Source organism: Cuculus canorus, chromosome 2 (genome assembly GCF_017976375.1).
Source record: "Cuculus canorus isolate bCucCan1 chromosome 2, bCucCan1.pri, whole genome shotgun sequence".
Lineage (NCBI taxonomy): Eukaryota > Metazoa > Chordata > Aves > Cuculiformes > Cuculidae > Cuculus > Cuculus canorus.
The window spans coordinates 126,329,066-126,343,860 of NC_071402.1; the positions used below are offsets into that span (position 1 = coordinate 126,329,066).

General features: G+C 41.6%; 1 protein-coding gene across 1 annotated transcript in view; it reads left to right on the forward strand.

Moving 5' to 3' along the window:
- Positions 1-7,596: 7,596 nt before the first annotated feature.
- Positions 7,597-14,795, forward strand: part of C2H7orf31 (chromosome 2 C7orf31 homolog) — a 31,336-nt gene continuing 24,137 nt past the window's right edge. The window contains 2 exon segments of the mRNA XM_054057893.1: positions 7,597-7,727; positions 11,762-11,796. Coding sequence (XP_053913868.1) covers positions 7,597-7,727; positions 11,762-11,796 — 166 coding nt within the window.

Genomic DNA, 14,795 nt, shown 5'->3' on the forward strand with positions numbered 1-14,795 from the left:
CAGTCTTAGATATTCCCGTCGCTGCAAAACTGGTCAGTCTCCACGAGAGGGCAGAAAGAGCATTCCTTGTAAAGCTTGGTCTCCGGGACAACTGTGTATTCCCTTACAGGACCTGGGCTTTGAATTGCCCTCAGAGGCTGTGGAGGAGTTCGGGAAAACAAACTAGTTAGTTTTACAAAAGCCATCTCATGAACTTCCAACGTTAACAAAGCCTGGCTGTATTCAGCTTTCCATTTTTAAATAATCACAACAGCATTTGATGTAAAGCCAGAAAAGAAGAGGTGTTATTAAGCTGTATATCAATGCTTTCTAACTTTTGACTTTAAGCACCAGCTTAAGGATAAGAATATGTATCATTTCTCACTTTAATAAACAGCTTGCTTTGGGTCTTTTTTGCTCTGAATGCATATGTAACTCTCACAATATTGTGGCTTCCAAAATCAGTGAAAAGTCCAGAGACTGACATTTCAGTCCTCTTTACTGAAATGCTCACATCCCTCTATTTTCACCACCACTATTAGAGGAAAAATACAAATTAGATAAATTTTTTTTCTCCCTGTTTATCTGAGCTGGCCCTACCTTTTCTCAACCTACTGCCATGTAAGTAACAGAAACACAGCTTTAATCAGTTAGAAATTATCTTTCTATTTTCTGTTTCCACTGGCTATGTCGCTTTACGCCACCGGAAACATATTCTGCTTCAGCATGGAGGGAGTAATGCTTTAATAACTGCCTGTGCAAATCTTTGTGTTTTCTGCATTAGTCAACAGGAAGGTTTAAAAAGTTCTGACCTGAGATCTTACATCTACCAGAGCCAAACACAAATTACAATTTTGTCTGTCTGTCAGAGCCATCTTTATTCCCTGGGCACGGAATATTTTTCTTAAGAAGGCAGATTATACTTCCAGTTCAGGAGATGCTCCTTCCTCTCTTCAGCACAGAAAAAGGTATAGTTTTCTTTATTCTGTTTACACGTCTGCCACAGCATAGGAACACCTTCAATAGCCCTTGATTGTGGGACTGTAGGAGCAAGCAGTCAATAGGACACCAGGGTAAAAGGAAAACTGTGGGCAAGCTCTCAAGAAAAACCATGAAGTGGCAGAAATAGACTACATAGGGAACTGACTGCAGAACATCTGTAATATAGAATCTTGTCATAGAACCATAGAATGGTTTGGGTTGGAAAGGACATCAAAGATCATCCAGTTCCAACCCCCATGCCATGGGCAGGGACACCTTCCACTAGATCAGACTGCTCAAAACCCCATCCAGCCTGGCCTTGAACACTCCCAGGGATGGGGCATCCACAGCTTCCCTGGGCAACCTGTTCCAGTGCCTCACCACCCTCACAGTATAAAAGTTTTTCCTAATATCTAATCTAAATTTCCCCTCTCTCAGCTTAAAATCATTCCCCTTCATTCTACCACTACACACCAAGATAAAGAGCCCCTCCCTTCCTGTAGGCCTTCTTTGAGTACTGGAAGGCTACTATAAGATCTCCTGGGAGCCTTCATTTCTCCAGGCTAAACAAGCCCAACTCTCTCAGCCTGTCCTTGTACAGGAGGTGTTCCAGACCAGAGACGCTGTGAAGTCTCCCTCCTGGGAAACATGGTCCTAGGCAGCCTGCTTGAGGTGGCCCTGCCTGAGTAAGGGTTGGACAAGATGACCTCCAGAGGCCCCTTCCATCCTCACCTATTCTGTGATTCCATGATTCTCTAATATCCACCTTCCCTGACCCTTTCGTCCCATTAACACAGAACAGCCACTGTAGCCTGGTAAAGGAGATATGCAGAGAGGAATCAGGGGCCCAAGTCCTTCCCAGTAGTTACTTCCCGAAGAAACTCACTAATGTGGAGATACAGGTGTGCAGAGATACATCCAACTTAAGTACTGACAGATTTACACGTGGGGTGACCTCTTCTGTGTGAAGAACTGTCAGCCTCTGGCCTGGACAGGCACACACTCTCCTGGGTGGAAAACTGGTTGGATGGCTGCGGCCAGAGAGTGGTGTTCAATGGAGTTAACTCCAGCTGAAGGCCAGTTACAAGTGGGGTTCCTCAGGGCTCAGTACTGGGTCCAGCCCTGTTCAACGTCTTTATCAATGACCTGGATGAAGGCATTGAGTGCACTCTTAGCAAGTTCGCAGAAGACACTAAGCTGGGTGGAAGCGTGGATCTGATCGAGGGTAGGGAGGCTCTGCAAAGGGACCTGAACAGGCTGGACCGCTGGGCTGAGGCCAATGTCATGACGTTCAACAAGACCAAATTCTGGGTCCTGCACTTGGGACATAACAACCCTATGCAGTGCTACAGACTAGGAGGAGTCTGGTTAGAAAGCTGCCTAGAGGAGAAGGACCTGGGGGTGTTGGTTGACAGCCGACTAAACATGAGCCAGCAGTGTGCCCAGGGGGCCAAGAAGGCCAATGGCATCTTGGCTTCTATCAGAAATGGTGTGACCAGCAGGTCCACGGAGGTGATTCTCCCTCTGTACTCGGCACTGGTGAGACCGCACCTTGAGTTCTGTGTTCAGTTCTGGGCCCCTCACCACAAGATCCACAAGGATGTTGAGGCTCTGGAGCATGTCCAGAGAAGTGCAACGAAGCTGGTGAAGGGGCTGGAGAACAAGTCTTATGAGGAGCAGCAGAGAGAGCTGAGGTTGTTTAGCCTGGAGAAGAGGAGGCTGACGGGAGACCTTATTACTCTCTACAACTACCTGAAAGGAGGTTGTGGAGAGGAGGGAGCTGGCCTTTTCTCCCAAGTGACAGGGGACAGGACAAGGGGGAATGGCCTCAAGCTCTGCCAGGGGAGGTTCAGGCTGGACATCAGGAAGAAGTTTTTCACAGAAAGGGTCATTGGGCACTGGAACAGGCTGCCCAGGGAGGTGGTTGAGTCACCTTCCCTGGAGGTATTTAAGTGACAGGTGGATGAGGTGCTGAGGGGCATGGTTTAGGGATTATTAGGAATGGCTGGACTTGATGACCCAGTGGGTCCCTCCCAACCTAGTGATTCTATGATTCTGAGATTAAGAGGGTAGAAGTGATGCCCAAAGCCTTTTTCCTCCAGTCAGCACACCCTCTATAATAACAACTAAGGCAGGTCACTCCCATTGTATCTCAAAACCACAACTCTAAATCTTCCATAGTAGTTTTTTTGGAAGGCAATAACAGAGGTTTTCAACAGCTGAGAAATTAATGAAATGAAGGAAAAGGTTCTGCTGAGCCTTTCTGTACACTCAGCTTTAGACTAAGATGAAGCATGAAAAAGAAACACTGACAATATTTTTTTTTTCAGAATATATTAAACTTTTGAACTCTGGGAATTACTGATACAGCTATATCACTTGTACATGGCACAAACATTAAAGTGTAGTTCACTTTAATGTGATGGCCAAGCCATCCATGTTAAAAACAAACCAGTGGTCCAAAATCATAACACACTAATTACCGTCTCCACTGGATAATAATAACATGACAGCACATTTAATAGGTATTCAGAAAAGCTATTTGTGTATTATTGCTTGCCAAAAGACTTGCTTCCAGCTTTTCTTAAAATGATTTTCCAAGAAAAGTAGGACCTCCAGCTAATTTTGCCCTGCCTGGTGAAAGCAACAACAGAACAAAACCACTCTTTTTAAACTTACCCATTTATTTTGATGCCAATTCAACTCAAACAGAAACCACATTGAGAGAAAAGAAAAGGTCAGCAGAAGAAAGTAAAACAGATCAAAATCTATCACCATGTCTGTCAAACACAGGAAGGCAGAAATATTCAGTAAGCCAGAAGCATCCAGTAAGCCAACCAACTAGAATCCAACTTCCTCTAGTGGCCAGATCCAACTGTTTCAAAGGATGGTGTGAAAATCCCACACAAGACCTGGGCAAAGAATATTGATATCCCTGAGAATGGGAATGAGAAGTGGCAATTCACAGAACTCCTGCTGCTGTACTGCTTGCCTTAATTGAAATGTTCTAGGCTTAGCCAATTTATCAAGAACTGAACTGACACCCACATGAGTTCCCTCAGTTCTTCCCAATTGAATTTTCTATAATGAACTACTTTTGGCTTGGCTTGTGGCTATATTTACTGCCTCATGCAGGAGAGGTTAAAAATCCCATCACCTCCTAGTGCCTTTCACCCCAGCCCCCAAGTGTATTCTAACATCCATCCCCCTCACACACCAGCTAACCATCTGCTGACACCACCAGCTGCCTCATTCTGTATATCAACCAAAAGATCCCCAACACTCTCTCACCGTGATGTCAGCTACTACTGGAACACAGTTCAAAATATAGTCACAGGTAGGCTGAGATGAGAAGGTAAGATTAGTTCATAGGTCTGCTCTACACAGTTTCCTGTGCCTTCTGAAGACAGAGACAATAAAGCTTGGGAAGAGAGAGGCTACTCCCTAGATATTGTCTCCCCCTTTGGAATAACATCCCTTTGGGGTTTTGAAAACAATATTTGAAAGGTTACATTTAGAAAGTTTTACTCAAGTATCATTCCTCAGGACATAAATGTAGCACTTTCCCATAGTGTCCGGCCTTCACCACTACAAGCTTTTCCTCATCAGAAGGCTCATGGTGAGCCTTAGTCATGGATTTCTGAAAGCTCTGTGCCTGTGTCATGGCTTAACCCCAGCAAGCAACTAAACACCACTCAGCCGCTCACTCACTCACTCACTCACTCACTCTCCCCTAATAGTATGAGGGAGAGAGACAGAAGGGTAAAAGCAAGAAAACTCATGGATTGTGATAAGGGCAGTTTAACAGCCACATACACAAGCAAAGCCAAACAAGGAATTCATTCACTTCCCTTTGGCAGACAGGTGTTCAGCCATCTCCAGGAAAGCAGAGCTCCATCACGAGTAATGGTTACTTGGGAAGACAAACACCACCACTCCAAACACCCACCTCCTCTTCCTTCATCTTCCCCCAGCTTTTATTGCTGAGGATGTTGTCATATGGTATGGAATATCCCTTTGGTCAGGCTTGGGACTTCGGTCCTGCCAGCACCTGACTCCACCTGGCTTCATCACCTTTCTCCTGCTGTTGTCTTCCCCTGTCTACAGTGAACCTTCTAGCCTGTGTGGCCTCACTGAGCTATTACCCCCTTGGCTGCTTCTGCCAAGGAATTGGGCCAGTTTGCCAGGGTACAGAATTGGACAGAAAGTGGGTGTCCTTCTGCATCCATTGGACTGTGTCCAAACAGCATTGTTCATAGGGACGTGTTGACCCTTGGTCTGGATCACGTTGCTAAAGCTAGGAGTCAAGGGCTGGGACTTGAGGTTCCCAAACCAGCCACCGGGAAATGCTGTGCAAGTAACTATAGTTCTGGAGCTGAAGGCAGGTTTTAGGATTTGTGTGGTGGCTTTGGACTAGTGCAGCTGCAGGGACACATGTTCATAATCCTTTTGATGAGTGGGTGTAGACTGCTATGTATCAGTGGGACTGGTGATGTTACGATGGGTAAGACTGCAGATGCCTTTAAGTCTGTACGTACCTTGTGGATTTGGAACTAAATGCAGTCAGATCACAATCGGGTCTATGGACAATGGCTGAAATACCAGAAGACTGATAAGGTAAAATTGGTGGCATAGATCCCTCCCTCAGTGGACAGTTGCTGCTGGGGAGCTGCAAAGAGAAGCTGTGAACTGTGGCACCTCCCTGTATGTGTGAGAGCAGGGGAAGAAATAAAGCTACTAGTCGTAGGGGCCAGCTATAATTGTCACAGCCAGAAACACGTTTCCCTGAAAGGTTTATCAAGTCAGAGAGAGGGCAAAATCTGCTAGAGTCTGGGCAGTATGGGCTCAGAACCGCATTACATTACAGAATCACAGCAGTTTGACTGAAGGAAAGCCTGACTTCTGTTTCTTGACCACTTGCAGATTACAAATCAACAACTCTAAACATTTTTCTCTTTGCAAGCCAGTAGTACCCGAATTTGAGTCATCAGTATAAAATTGCCATAGTGCTCACATAGATACCATAGCAGACTACCCAATACTCTAGAAACTGTCAGCATGACAGAATTAATACAATTTTTTTCACTTGATGTGCTACATCAGCTTCTTTTCTTACAATACATATGGTCCAAGCCGTAAAGCATCCTAGAAGAATAACACATCTCCCATAGTTTCAAATTAGTGTCCTATTTTAATAAGGCAAAGCAAAATCTTTTGCATTTCACTAATATGTATTTGAAAAGAGAGTTTGATCAAAATAGGCTTTTTGTCAAAGCTTTGCCAAAGCCAGGATACTAAACATGGGCCAGTGAGATTAATGCATATTGCTCCTTTCTCCTTGAGACTCTTCACAGACTCCGCTTGTCATTGTAAGATCCATACCTGAAAGCTAGCAGACGCTTAAGTGCAGAGCAGTGCAGAAGTGGTTTAAAGGTGCAACACAAAATGGAAGGAGGTAAAACTCTGAGCCTTCTCCTTGTGGAGCGTTCTCCACTGGGTTTTGGTCAAAAGGAGACTGGTCACAGCTCATGGATTGCAGAGTGAATTCAGTGCTTCCTTGTGAACCCATGAACTTCTATTAAACATTATTACATAGCCTTACTGGGCTTGTTACAGCGCAAATATGTTCCAGAAGTCTTCCTCAGGAAAACAGAAGATTCTCCCAGAAGCAAGACACAGATAGAAGGGAATGCTCTGCTGCCTCCTGGTGGAGGGGAAGGAAGCAGTAGTGCCTTGCCCATTGAAGTGATTGAGCCATCACTGCTGGAGGTATTTAAAAGAGATGTAGATCTGGCACTTAGGAACATGGTTTAGTGGTGGACTTGGCAGTGCTAGGCTTATGGTTGGACTCGACTATCTTAAAGGTCCTATCCAACCTAAACAATTCTGTGATTCTTCACATACTTCATCTAAGAAGTTGCTGGTGTTTTTTGAGAGAAGGCTCTTGATGCTGTGAGTAGAAAGTACAAGTCTTTGTGCTTTTCTCTTGCACAACAGAGCAGCTCAAATCAGAGGCAACTTTTTTAGATACAAACGTCAGCATTGTGTTCTAAAGAGTAGAAGGTTTTGTATTGATCTAATACAGCACCTCTGGTCACAAAAAGCTGATCAGCCAGTGTTGAAATACAACTTCATTCAAGTGGAAGGAGGACTAAAGCATACCTGCTCAGTACAGAGGCAGAAAGATAAAAGTCATAGCAACTAAGGAAAAAAAGTATTTTCTATGAAAAGTATTGTGAGTTTAATATAATCCTTATAAGAGTGGGTCCAGAACTTTACAGTGAATCTAAATTCACCAAGTGAGACTTCCACAAGTGAGACTTCCTGAATGGAAGTCCAGACTTTTCCCTCCTGTTACTTAAAAGTTTATTTCTATCTTATATTCATCAGTAATACACAGCAACAGTATCTGATCTCTTTAATATGCTTCTCTTTTTTTTGTTTTATTTTCTTAAGGCAGTAAAAATAATCAGTCTCAGTAGTAAAAGCAAACATTGTTTCCTGTCAAAGCTTGCCAGAATTAGGCAGAAGAAATTATCATCTGTATTTCCTCCTTAGCATCCAGATACACTAACAAAACCTTTAGTATTTGGTATTTTATCCCTGCATCTTTCCCTAGAATCTCAAATACAAAACATGCTGCTGCATGACCTGCCCTGCTACTACGGAGATATTGGGAGAACTGAAATCCTATCGAGAACCTTTGAGTCCAATGAGGTTCTAACTGCACTTCAAATTCCTTCTCATCCAATGGTCTCACAAGACCAGTAAGAACAGAATCCATAAAGGTAAATGATTCCATTGAAAGTATTTGCTGTTACAGAAAGTATTTTCGAATGTTTATGTTTTTCTTGCAACACACTTGTATTAATGAAACAAAGCATTTTCTACTTTGTGCAATAGTCTATCAGTTTCCCGGGAAGTATGTTGTTTACATTTGAAAAGAGCACTGCCAAAATATGTTATACCGTGGCTTTAGGGCTCAAAATCTCCCAAAATAACTATAATAAATAATACAAACAACATGTATATTGCATTTCTCATTCGGAAAAAGCATATTTCACAAACTGATCACAAACATTTATCATGTTATTCTTTTATCTACTCCTGTTTTGAAACTCCTCCCCTCCCCCAGATTACAGGTTGACCTAGAATTACTGAGATAAACTTTAAATTTAAAATTACAAGAAGCTTGCATTTTGCTTCTGTAGTCAGCAACATGTAATCAGAAAGTTTCAAGTATTAATGTATTTTTACTGTATTTTACAGGCTCAGTTATACTGTTAGCTAAGGGGTAGGATACAGCAGAATTCCTGCAGGTTTTAAAATTCTGGAAAGCTGAACCTCCATGCTGCTTAGTACTTGTGACAATTTTTTTTAATCTAAATTTTTATTTTTAAATACATAACAGATTTCAGAGTTAGCCTTAAGCCTTCCAGTGTTCTTTCATGTGAGATTTTATCTCTTTTGATAGCACAATCACTTCTTAGTTCCCATCTTACTGACAGCCTTCTGGTTTACTACTACTGTTAATTTCTTCCATTATTTGTAATGTCTCATATCCACCATCTGAATTCCAGTCAGACTATTTTGATATAATTGGATTATTACACTTGTCAAACTGTGTCTTGATGCCTTCCACTTATGTACCTTCCCTGAGGCAAGTTTTTGTCGTATTCCTTGCATTACAGGAATTTGGGTGAATTTCCATCTGAACCGTTTTAACTATGACAGACTTCAAAGTTCACTGAATTATAGGCCTGATTTAAATTTTAGTGAGTGTACAGGAGAGATTCAGAGGATAAAATCCTAAAGAGCATACCCAGCAAAAGGAAAAACGAAGCTTAGAACGGGCAATGATGTCAGGATCTGAACACACGAACAAAGCATCTTTCAGTTGATAACTATGTTAGAACCAACTCTGAAACACAAAAAGAAATAAGCATGGCCAGATCATAACATTTGTTTTCTCTGTGAATAGGCTAATCTGTATTGTAAAGAGGCAGTAAACAACATTTTTCTGCTAATATAAACACATACTCACATGAACTCACCAATTTATGCCTGAAAAGAAGGTGGTTGCACGTTTTACAAAAACACACATATTTTATAAATGCTGCATTTTTTCTAGTCATATAATTACAAGCAAATAAATAAATAGAACACAGTTGTTCTCAGTTTTTAAGAATACCACATCCATTAATTTTATTACTATATCATCTCGGACTAAAGTATTTGTTACCAATATTTGCATCAATAAACAGCGCCCATAAATAACCAGAGGTACATATGTGTATTTGTACAATGCTAGGTTATATATATACACACACACACAAAGAAAGTACCCTAAGGATTTTACCCTATGATCACATAGTCAGATTAGGCATTCATACAATAAGATTATGTATATAGTTCTTTATATGTTTATCGGTCAAGAGTTAATAAAAAACATTTCAGCCATTCTCACCCTTAAAAAAAGTCACTGAATTCCAAATCAGTGTGTTGCTCAGGAACCATGTCTCAGTTTGCAAGTATTGTGGACTACAGGAGAAGGTGTATACAATGAAACAGTTGGTGCTGAGGATCTGAGGTCCAGAAAAAATGCATTTCATGTGCTCTTTATTTTGTATTACGTCTACTGTGATTCCAGGGACTGAGGGTCCATTTGTGGCTGCAGCGCCCTCCTGGCACCTTCCTTGAGTACATCTTCCAGTTAATTTCACTCAGAAGGAACCCAGTTCAAGACATTGCAAAATATATTGTGAGATTCATATCAAGAGTGGACTCCTGATCCAAATTAAAACGCCAGTGTGAATGCACTCTATGCATACTCACACTCAGGCAGGTCCTAATCCTCTCCCTCTAAAAACTCTCTTTCACAGACCTTCTGAAAGCTGTTGGCAACACAGCCCCTCAGAAGTGTTGGCTTCATGCACTGATCAAATCAGTTACTAGAGCCCTTCACAGGCTCACAAGCCAAAGCATCGTATTCACATACTTTGTTTTGAGTTCCCTGCAACAACACAAATTTGAAGGGAAAAATGTAACTTTTTTTTAAAAATAACTTTTTTTTTCTTTTGTCACAACAAAAGAGCCAGAAAGCTGGAATCACAAATTTACAGTTGTGAAAGTTAGAGATGGCAACAGTCTATTAAATCATTGACTATATTACTGAGATTCTTAAGGATTGTTCACGATACACTCTTTAAAACTTTGTTTGCTCTAGCACTCATTTGATATTCTCTGGGCAGAGACATTTTTTAATGTGTCCTTGAGATCTTCAGCATCCCTGGATCAATATCAGCTACAAATGTTTATTTGTGAGAAAGAGACTTGGAAATATTTTCAGCTTAACAAAGTCCTGTTTGGCCTGAATGGATGATTAGACCTTTGTGTGCAACGCTTCTCTTTCCTGTCTAAGATAAAGTGGCTGTTCTGCAGCTTAGTAACCTGTAGATATCAGTCAACAAGGAATGATTTATTACTGTTTCCACTGAGAGCTGGCTTAATGAGTACAAACACCAGAGCCATGCAGCTGACTTGTTATCTGCCTCCCTACTTTCAGAAACGGGAGATGAGGGAGCGAGTTGGAATAGCTGCATGAATTGCCACAGCCTGTGCTGCGATAGCAGTGCAGTGATTGTACCGCAGTCAACAAAGTCACTCTTACTGGTTTGCAGCTTCACTCTACAGTAAAGAAACATCCTATATCAGAAAAAGATGGCAGTTCAGTTGAGGTGTAGCTAAAGCAAGAATCAGGACTTCTCAGTGATGGAAGGGCTGACAACAAACACAGACATGGCTGCTGGTCCCCAACCCATCCACTTACACTCATTCTGGTTTCATACAAATGAAGTCAGTACATCAGCGAAACATCCCAAGGGTGACCATCCCCATAGCATATCACAACTTCTTTACTTTCTTTACAAGGCTTTCAGAAAATCCTGAACAACTTAGTTAAATTTAAACCAGTCACTTGGCTTTTACAGAATCATGGAATATCTCAAATTGGAAGGGACCATAAGGATCACTGAGTCCAACTCCCTGCTCCTCATAGGACTTATCACCTTAATAAGAAGATGTTTGGCTATGTATGTTCTCCTGGCTGGAAAACTGCTGCCACACAAATGAAAAGTTTTAGTTTCTATGATTTTCGTGTCCACCTTTACAACACTGTAAACCAAAACTACAAGAGGTGAAAATGCATCTAAACGCATTGAACTGTTTATTTCAAATGATATAGATGTATGGAAATGTACTGAATACCCTCATCCACTAGCACACCTATGTGAAGTGCCTGACACAGCTTACATACACTGTGAATTACAGCTACTACGTAGTAGCACTTCTCGTCTCTCTAGAGTTGGGGAGGAGAGATTTTCAAAGGCACAAGTAACAAATTTGAAATCACTGGGAATCAGGTGCTAAAGCTTCCATCTGTGCCATTGCATATATTCTGTGTCCATATGCCACTGATGTAGTACTGAAGGACAGTGCAGGTACCTATGTGTTGGCAGCTGAGACTTAATTATGCTGCTAACAGTACATGCTGCATATAGCTATCAGCTTCTTCCTTCCTCTCACGGATCAAAACACAACAGACTTGATTCAACTTTCATTAACAATTGCCAATCACTGCTGTGCTTCTTCTAGCACCAGTTCACCACAACAGCTTTACTCAAGATAAGACCGAGTAGCTCAGAACCAAGAAAATTGTTGTTGTTTAAAAGATTCTAAGTAATCATCACTGTACATCACATGGACATTTTGTTGTTCTGTTTTGTTGTTTTTTTACTTTCAGATATAAGGAGTTCACGGAATCCTTTTCCTGCCAAGGTAGGCTAGACAAATACTTCTCACAGTCAAAATGTTTAAGTGACAGGTTGTATGCAAATATCTGCTCTTTAAAACTGGGCAATTTGAGCTTCAACTCTTTTCACATTGCTCTAAATATCAATGTGGGAATATATTGGTACCCACAAATCTCTGCATAGTGTTTCGCTGAAAGTCTTCGAGTTCCAAATAACCATATGTATTATTTGTCCATCATTTGATAACTATTTATTTTTGGCTATTGTCCTAAACACCCTTTGTGTCTTTAAAAATGTCACTACTGGCCTATCTTAGACTGATACACCATATCCACAAATCCCATAGGCATAAACATGAAAAGTCAGTGCTAAGCTTTTTCAGAAAGCTGTTGTAAAAGAAGAGAACGGTCTAGACAACAGCTGAAGTTGGGGTTGGTGCCACTTCCATTGAAACCAGTTCCAAAACTTCTTGTTCATCAAGATAGCATTATTTAAAACAAATAAAACAAAGAAAGACTGACTAGCTGATAGATAGGCAAACTACATACAAAATACACTAAACCTCTGTTGTTCAGACATTCAAATCACCAGGTTTCAAATCCCCATTACTAACTTAAGGAAAGCTTTGAAGGCAGAACATGCCACTGCTTCAGTCTGAGTTGGAGAAGTTCAAGAACAGCTTTCAGCCCCGGAGGCTTCCCTGACTAACAGGAATGGAAGATGCAGACTAGGCATCTGCATGTCTGTCCAAGAGTTAAAACATGACTCAAAGGCTGGAAACATGCCTTCCTGTCCTTGCTCTCTGCATTATCATGGACTAGCCTCACTGTAAAATTGTCATAGAATCATAGAATATCTCAAGTTGGAAAGCACCCATAAGGGTCAATACTAATTCCCTGATCCTTGTAGGAGTACTTAAAAGTAAACCATATGACTAAGAGCATCATCTAAATGCTCCTTGAACTCTGACAGGCTTGGTGCTGTGACCACTTCCCTGGGGAATCTGTTCCAGTGACAAACCCTCTTACTGAAGTATCTTTTCCTACCATCCCATCTGAACTTCCCCTGATGCAGCTTCATTCCATTTCCTCATGTCCTATAGCGGGTAACTAGAGAGAGGGGATTAGCACCTGCCCCTCCTCTGTCCCACTTGAGGAAGATAGAACTTGTGATAAGGTCACCCCTCAGCCTTCTCTTCTCCAAGCTGAACAAGCCAAGTGACCTCAGTTGTTCCTTTTAAGTCTTGTCCTCGAGACCTTTCACAATCTCATCTGTCCTCCTCTGGACATACTTTAATAGTCTGATGTCCTTCTTATAAGTAAACACTCAAAACTGCACATGGTACTCAAAGTGGGGCCAGACCAGTGCAGTGCAGAGTGGGACAACCAGCCCCCTTCACCAGCCACCTGATGCACCCCAGTACACAGCTGGCCCATGTGGCTGTCAAGGCACACTGTTGACTCATATTCAACTTTTCATCAATGCAAACCCCAGATTTCTTTGCACGGGACTGCTCTCCTGCCTCTTGTCCCCCAGTTTGTACATGTAACCAGGATTACCCCATCCCAGGTGGAGAATCCAGCACTTGCGCTTGTTAAATGATGCTGATGGGACTTCCATCCCAGGAGCATGACAAGGTGCTGTGATCCCATAGTGACAGTATCACTGCAAGAATGTATAATGAGCTTGAAACAAAAATCTTCATTGCTCTAGTGTTTTTCTTTTCTAAATATGCAGTCCCTTGAATTGTCATTCAGGCACACTACTGCAGAGCCCCTGATCCACCTAAGTGAATCCCACTCTCAAGAGAAAAAGAGGTCCAGAAATAAGCCTTCCCTTTTCTACAAGGTGGAAAATGCCTAGGTGGTATATAGACTGCGTAAGCTGTCTTTACATTCCTACCCTCACACTGCTAGCAAGCAAAGGTTTTTGGCCAACTCGGGCATAATACCTGGTGAGAAGGTAGAGTCACAGGAACCACATGTCCCATCTCAGAAAAACAACTTAGCAGTCAGAAAGGGAGAAAAGGTTTGCAAGTTACTTTATAAAACCAAGTTCATTACATCTATTTGTTGTTTGTCTTGGGCAACTCTCTCAATGAAGTGATACTGCAGAAGAGTTTTTCAGAGCACAGATACCCACAGTCCTGACACTGCTGTTGTAGGGGCAAATTAGAGTAGTCTTTCATCCACACTTAGTTTCTGTGTTACACAGATTAGCTTCCAGGTCAGTAGCTGTGCTCTGGTATCCCAAACACCACCACCTTCAGTGATCTCAATGAAATCTACCGAAGATACAGGCTAGAAATTAATTAGAAACTTACTCTATCACAAACGATTATAGAGGAGAAAGCTAAAGTGGGTAAGATACAAATGAAGTATTTTCATGGCTGTGCGTCTGATAGCACTGGCACAAATTTCATTGGGGGTACTATGAAAAGCCTAAATAAATATGTTTAAAATACAGATTGTATATAAGAGTTTGGGAAATACCCACAGTGAAAATTATCTGATTTTTATGGAGCAAACATTGCTTTTTCATAAGGACTGTACAAAAGTACTTCAATAAAATCCCACTGTTAGGATTAATTTAAATATAGCCTTATAGTAAATAAGACATTATTACTTTATCCTGATATTGGTATTTTCTATAATATGTGCAGGACTTTGGGCTGCGAAAGTATAGTGCACAGGGCAAGCAGCAGAGTCACAGACTCTGTAGTTCAAAAACTAATTGTAAGAGGGTTGTGTTTGCCTGTGCTTTGGTTTTTTAATAATTTTGTAAGATGCCTATAAAGTTTTATGAGCAAAAAGTGAAGAATATGTTTTCCAGTGCACCACTACGTAACTAATCTGTGGCTTTTACACATGCGGGCAAATTTCCTATGTGTAAGAATACAGAAACCAAAGGAATATTTGTCACATGACAAACAAGGGGCTGGCAAAGCCAGCTTTGAGAGGAAAATTAAATTAAGTGATGCCCAATGCTACCCAGTAGATGTCAGGGGTGCAGGGAGAGTATAGG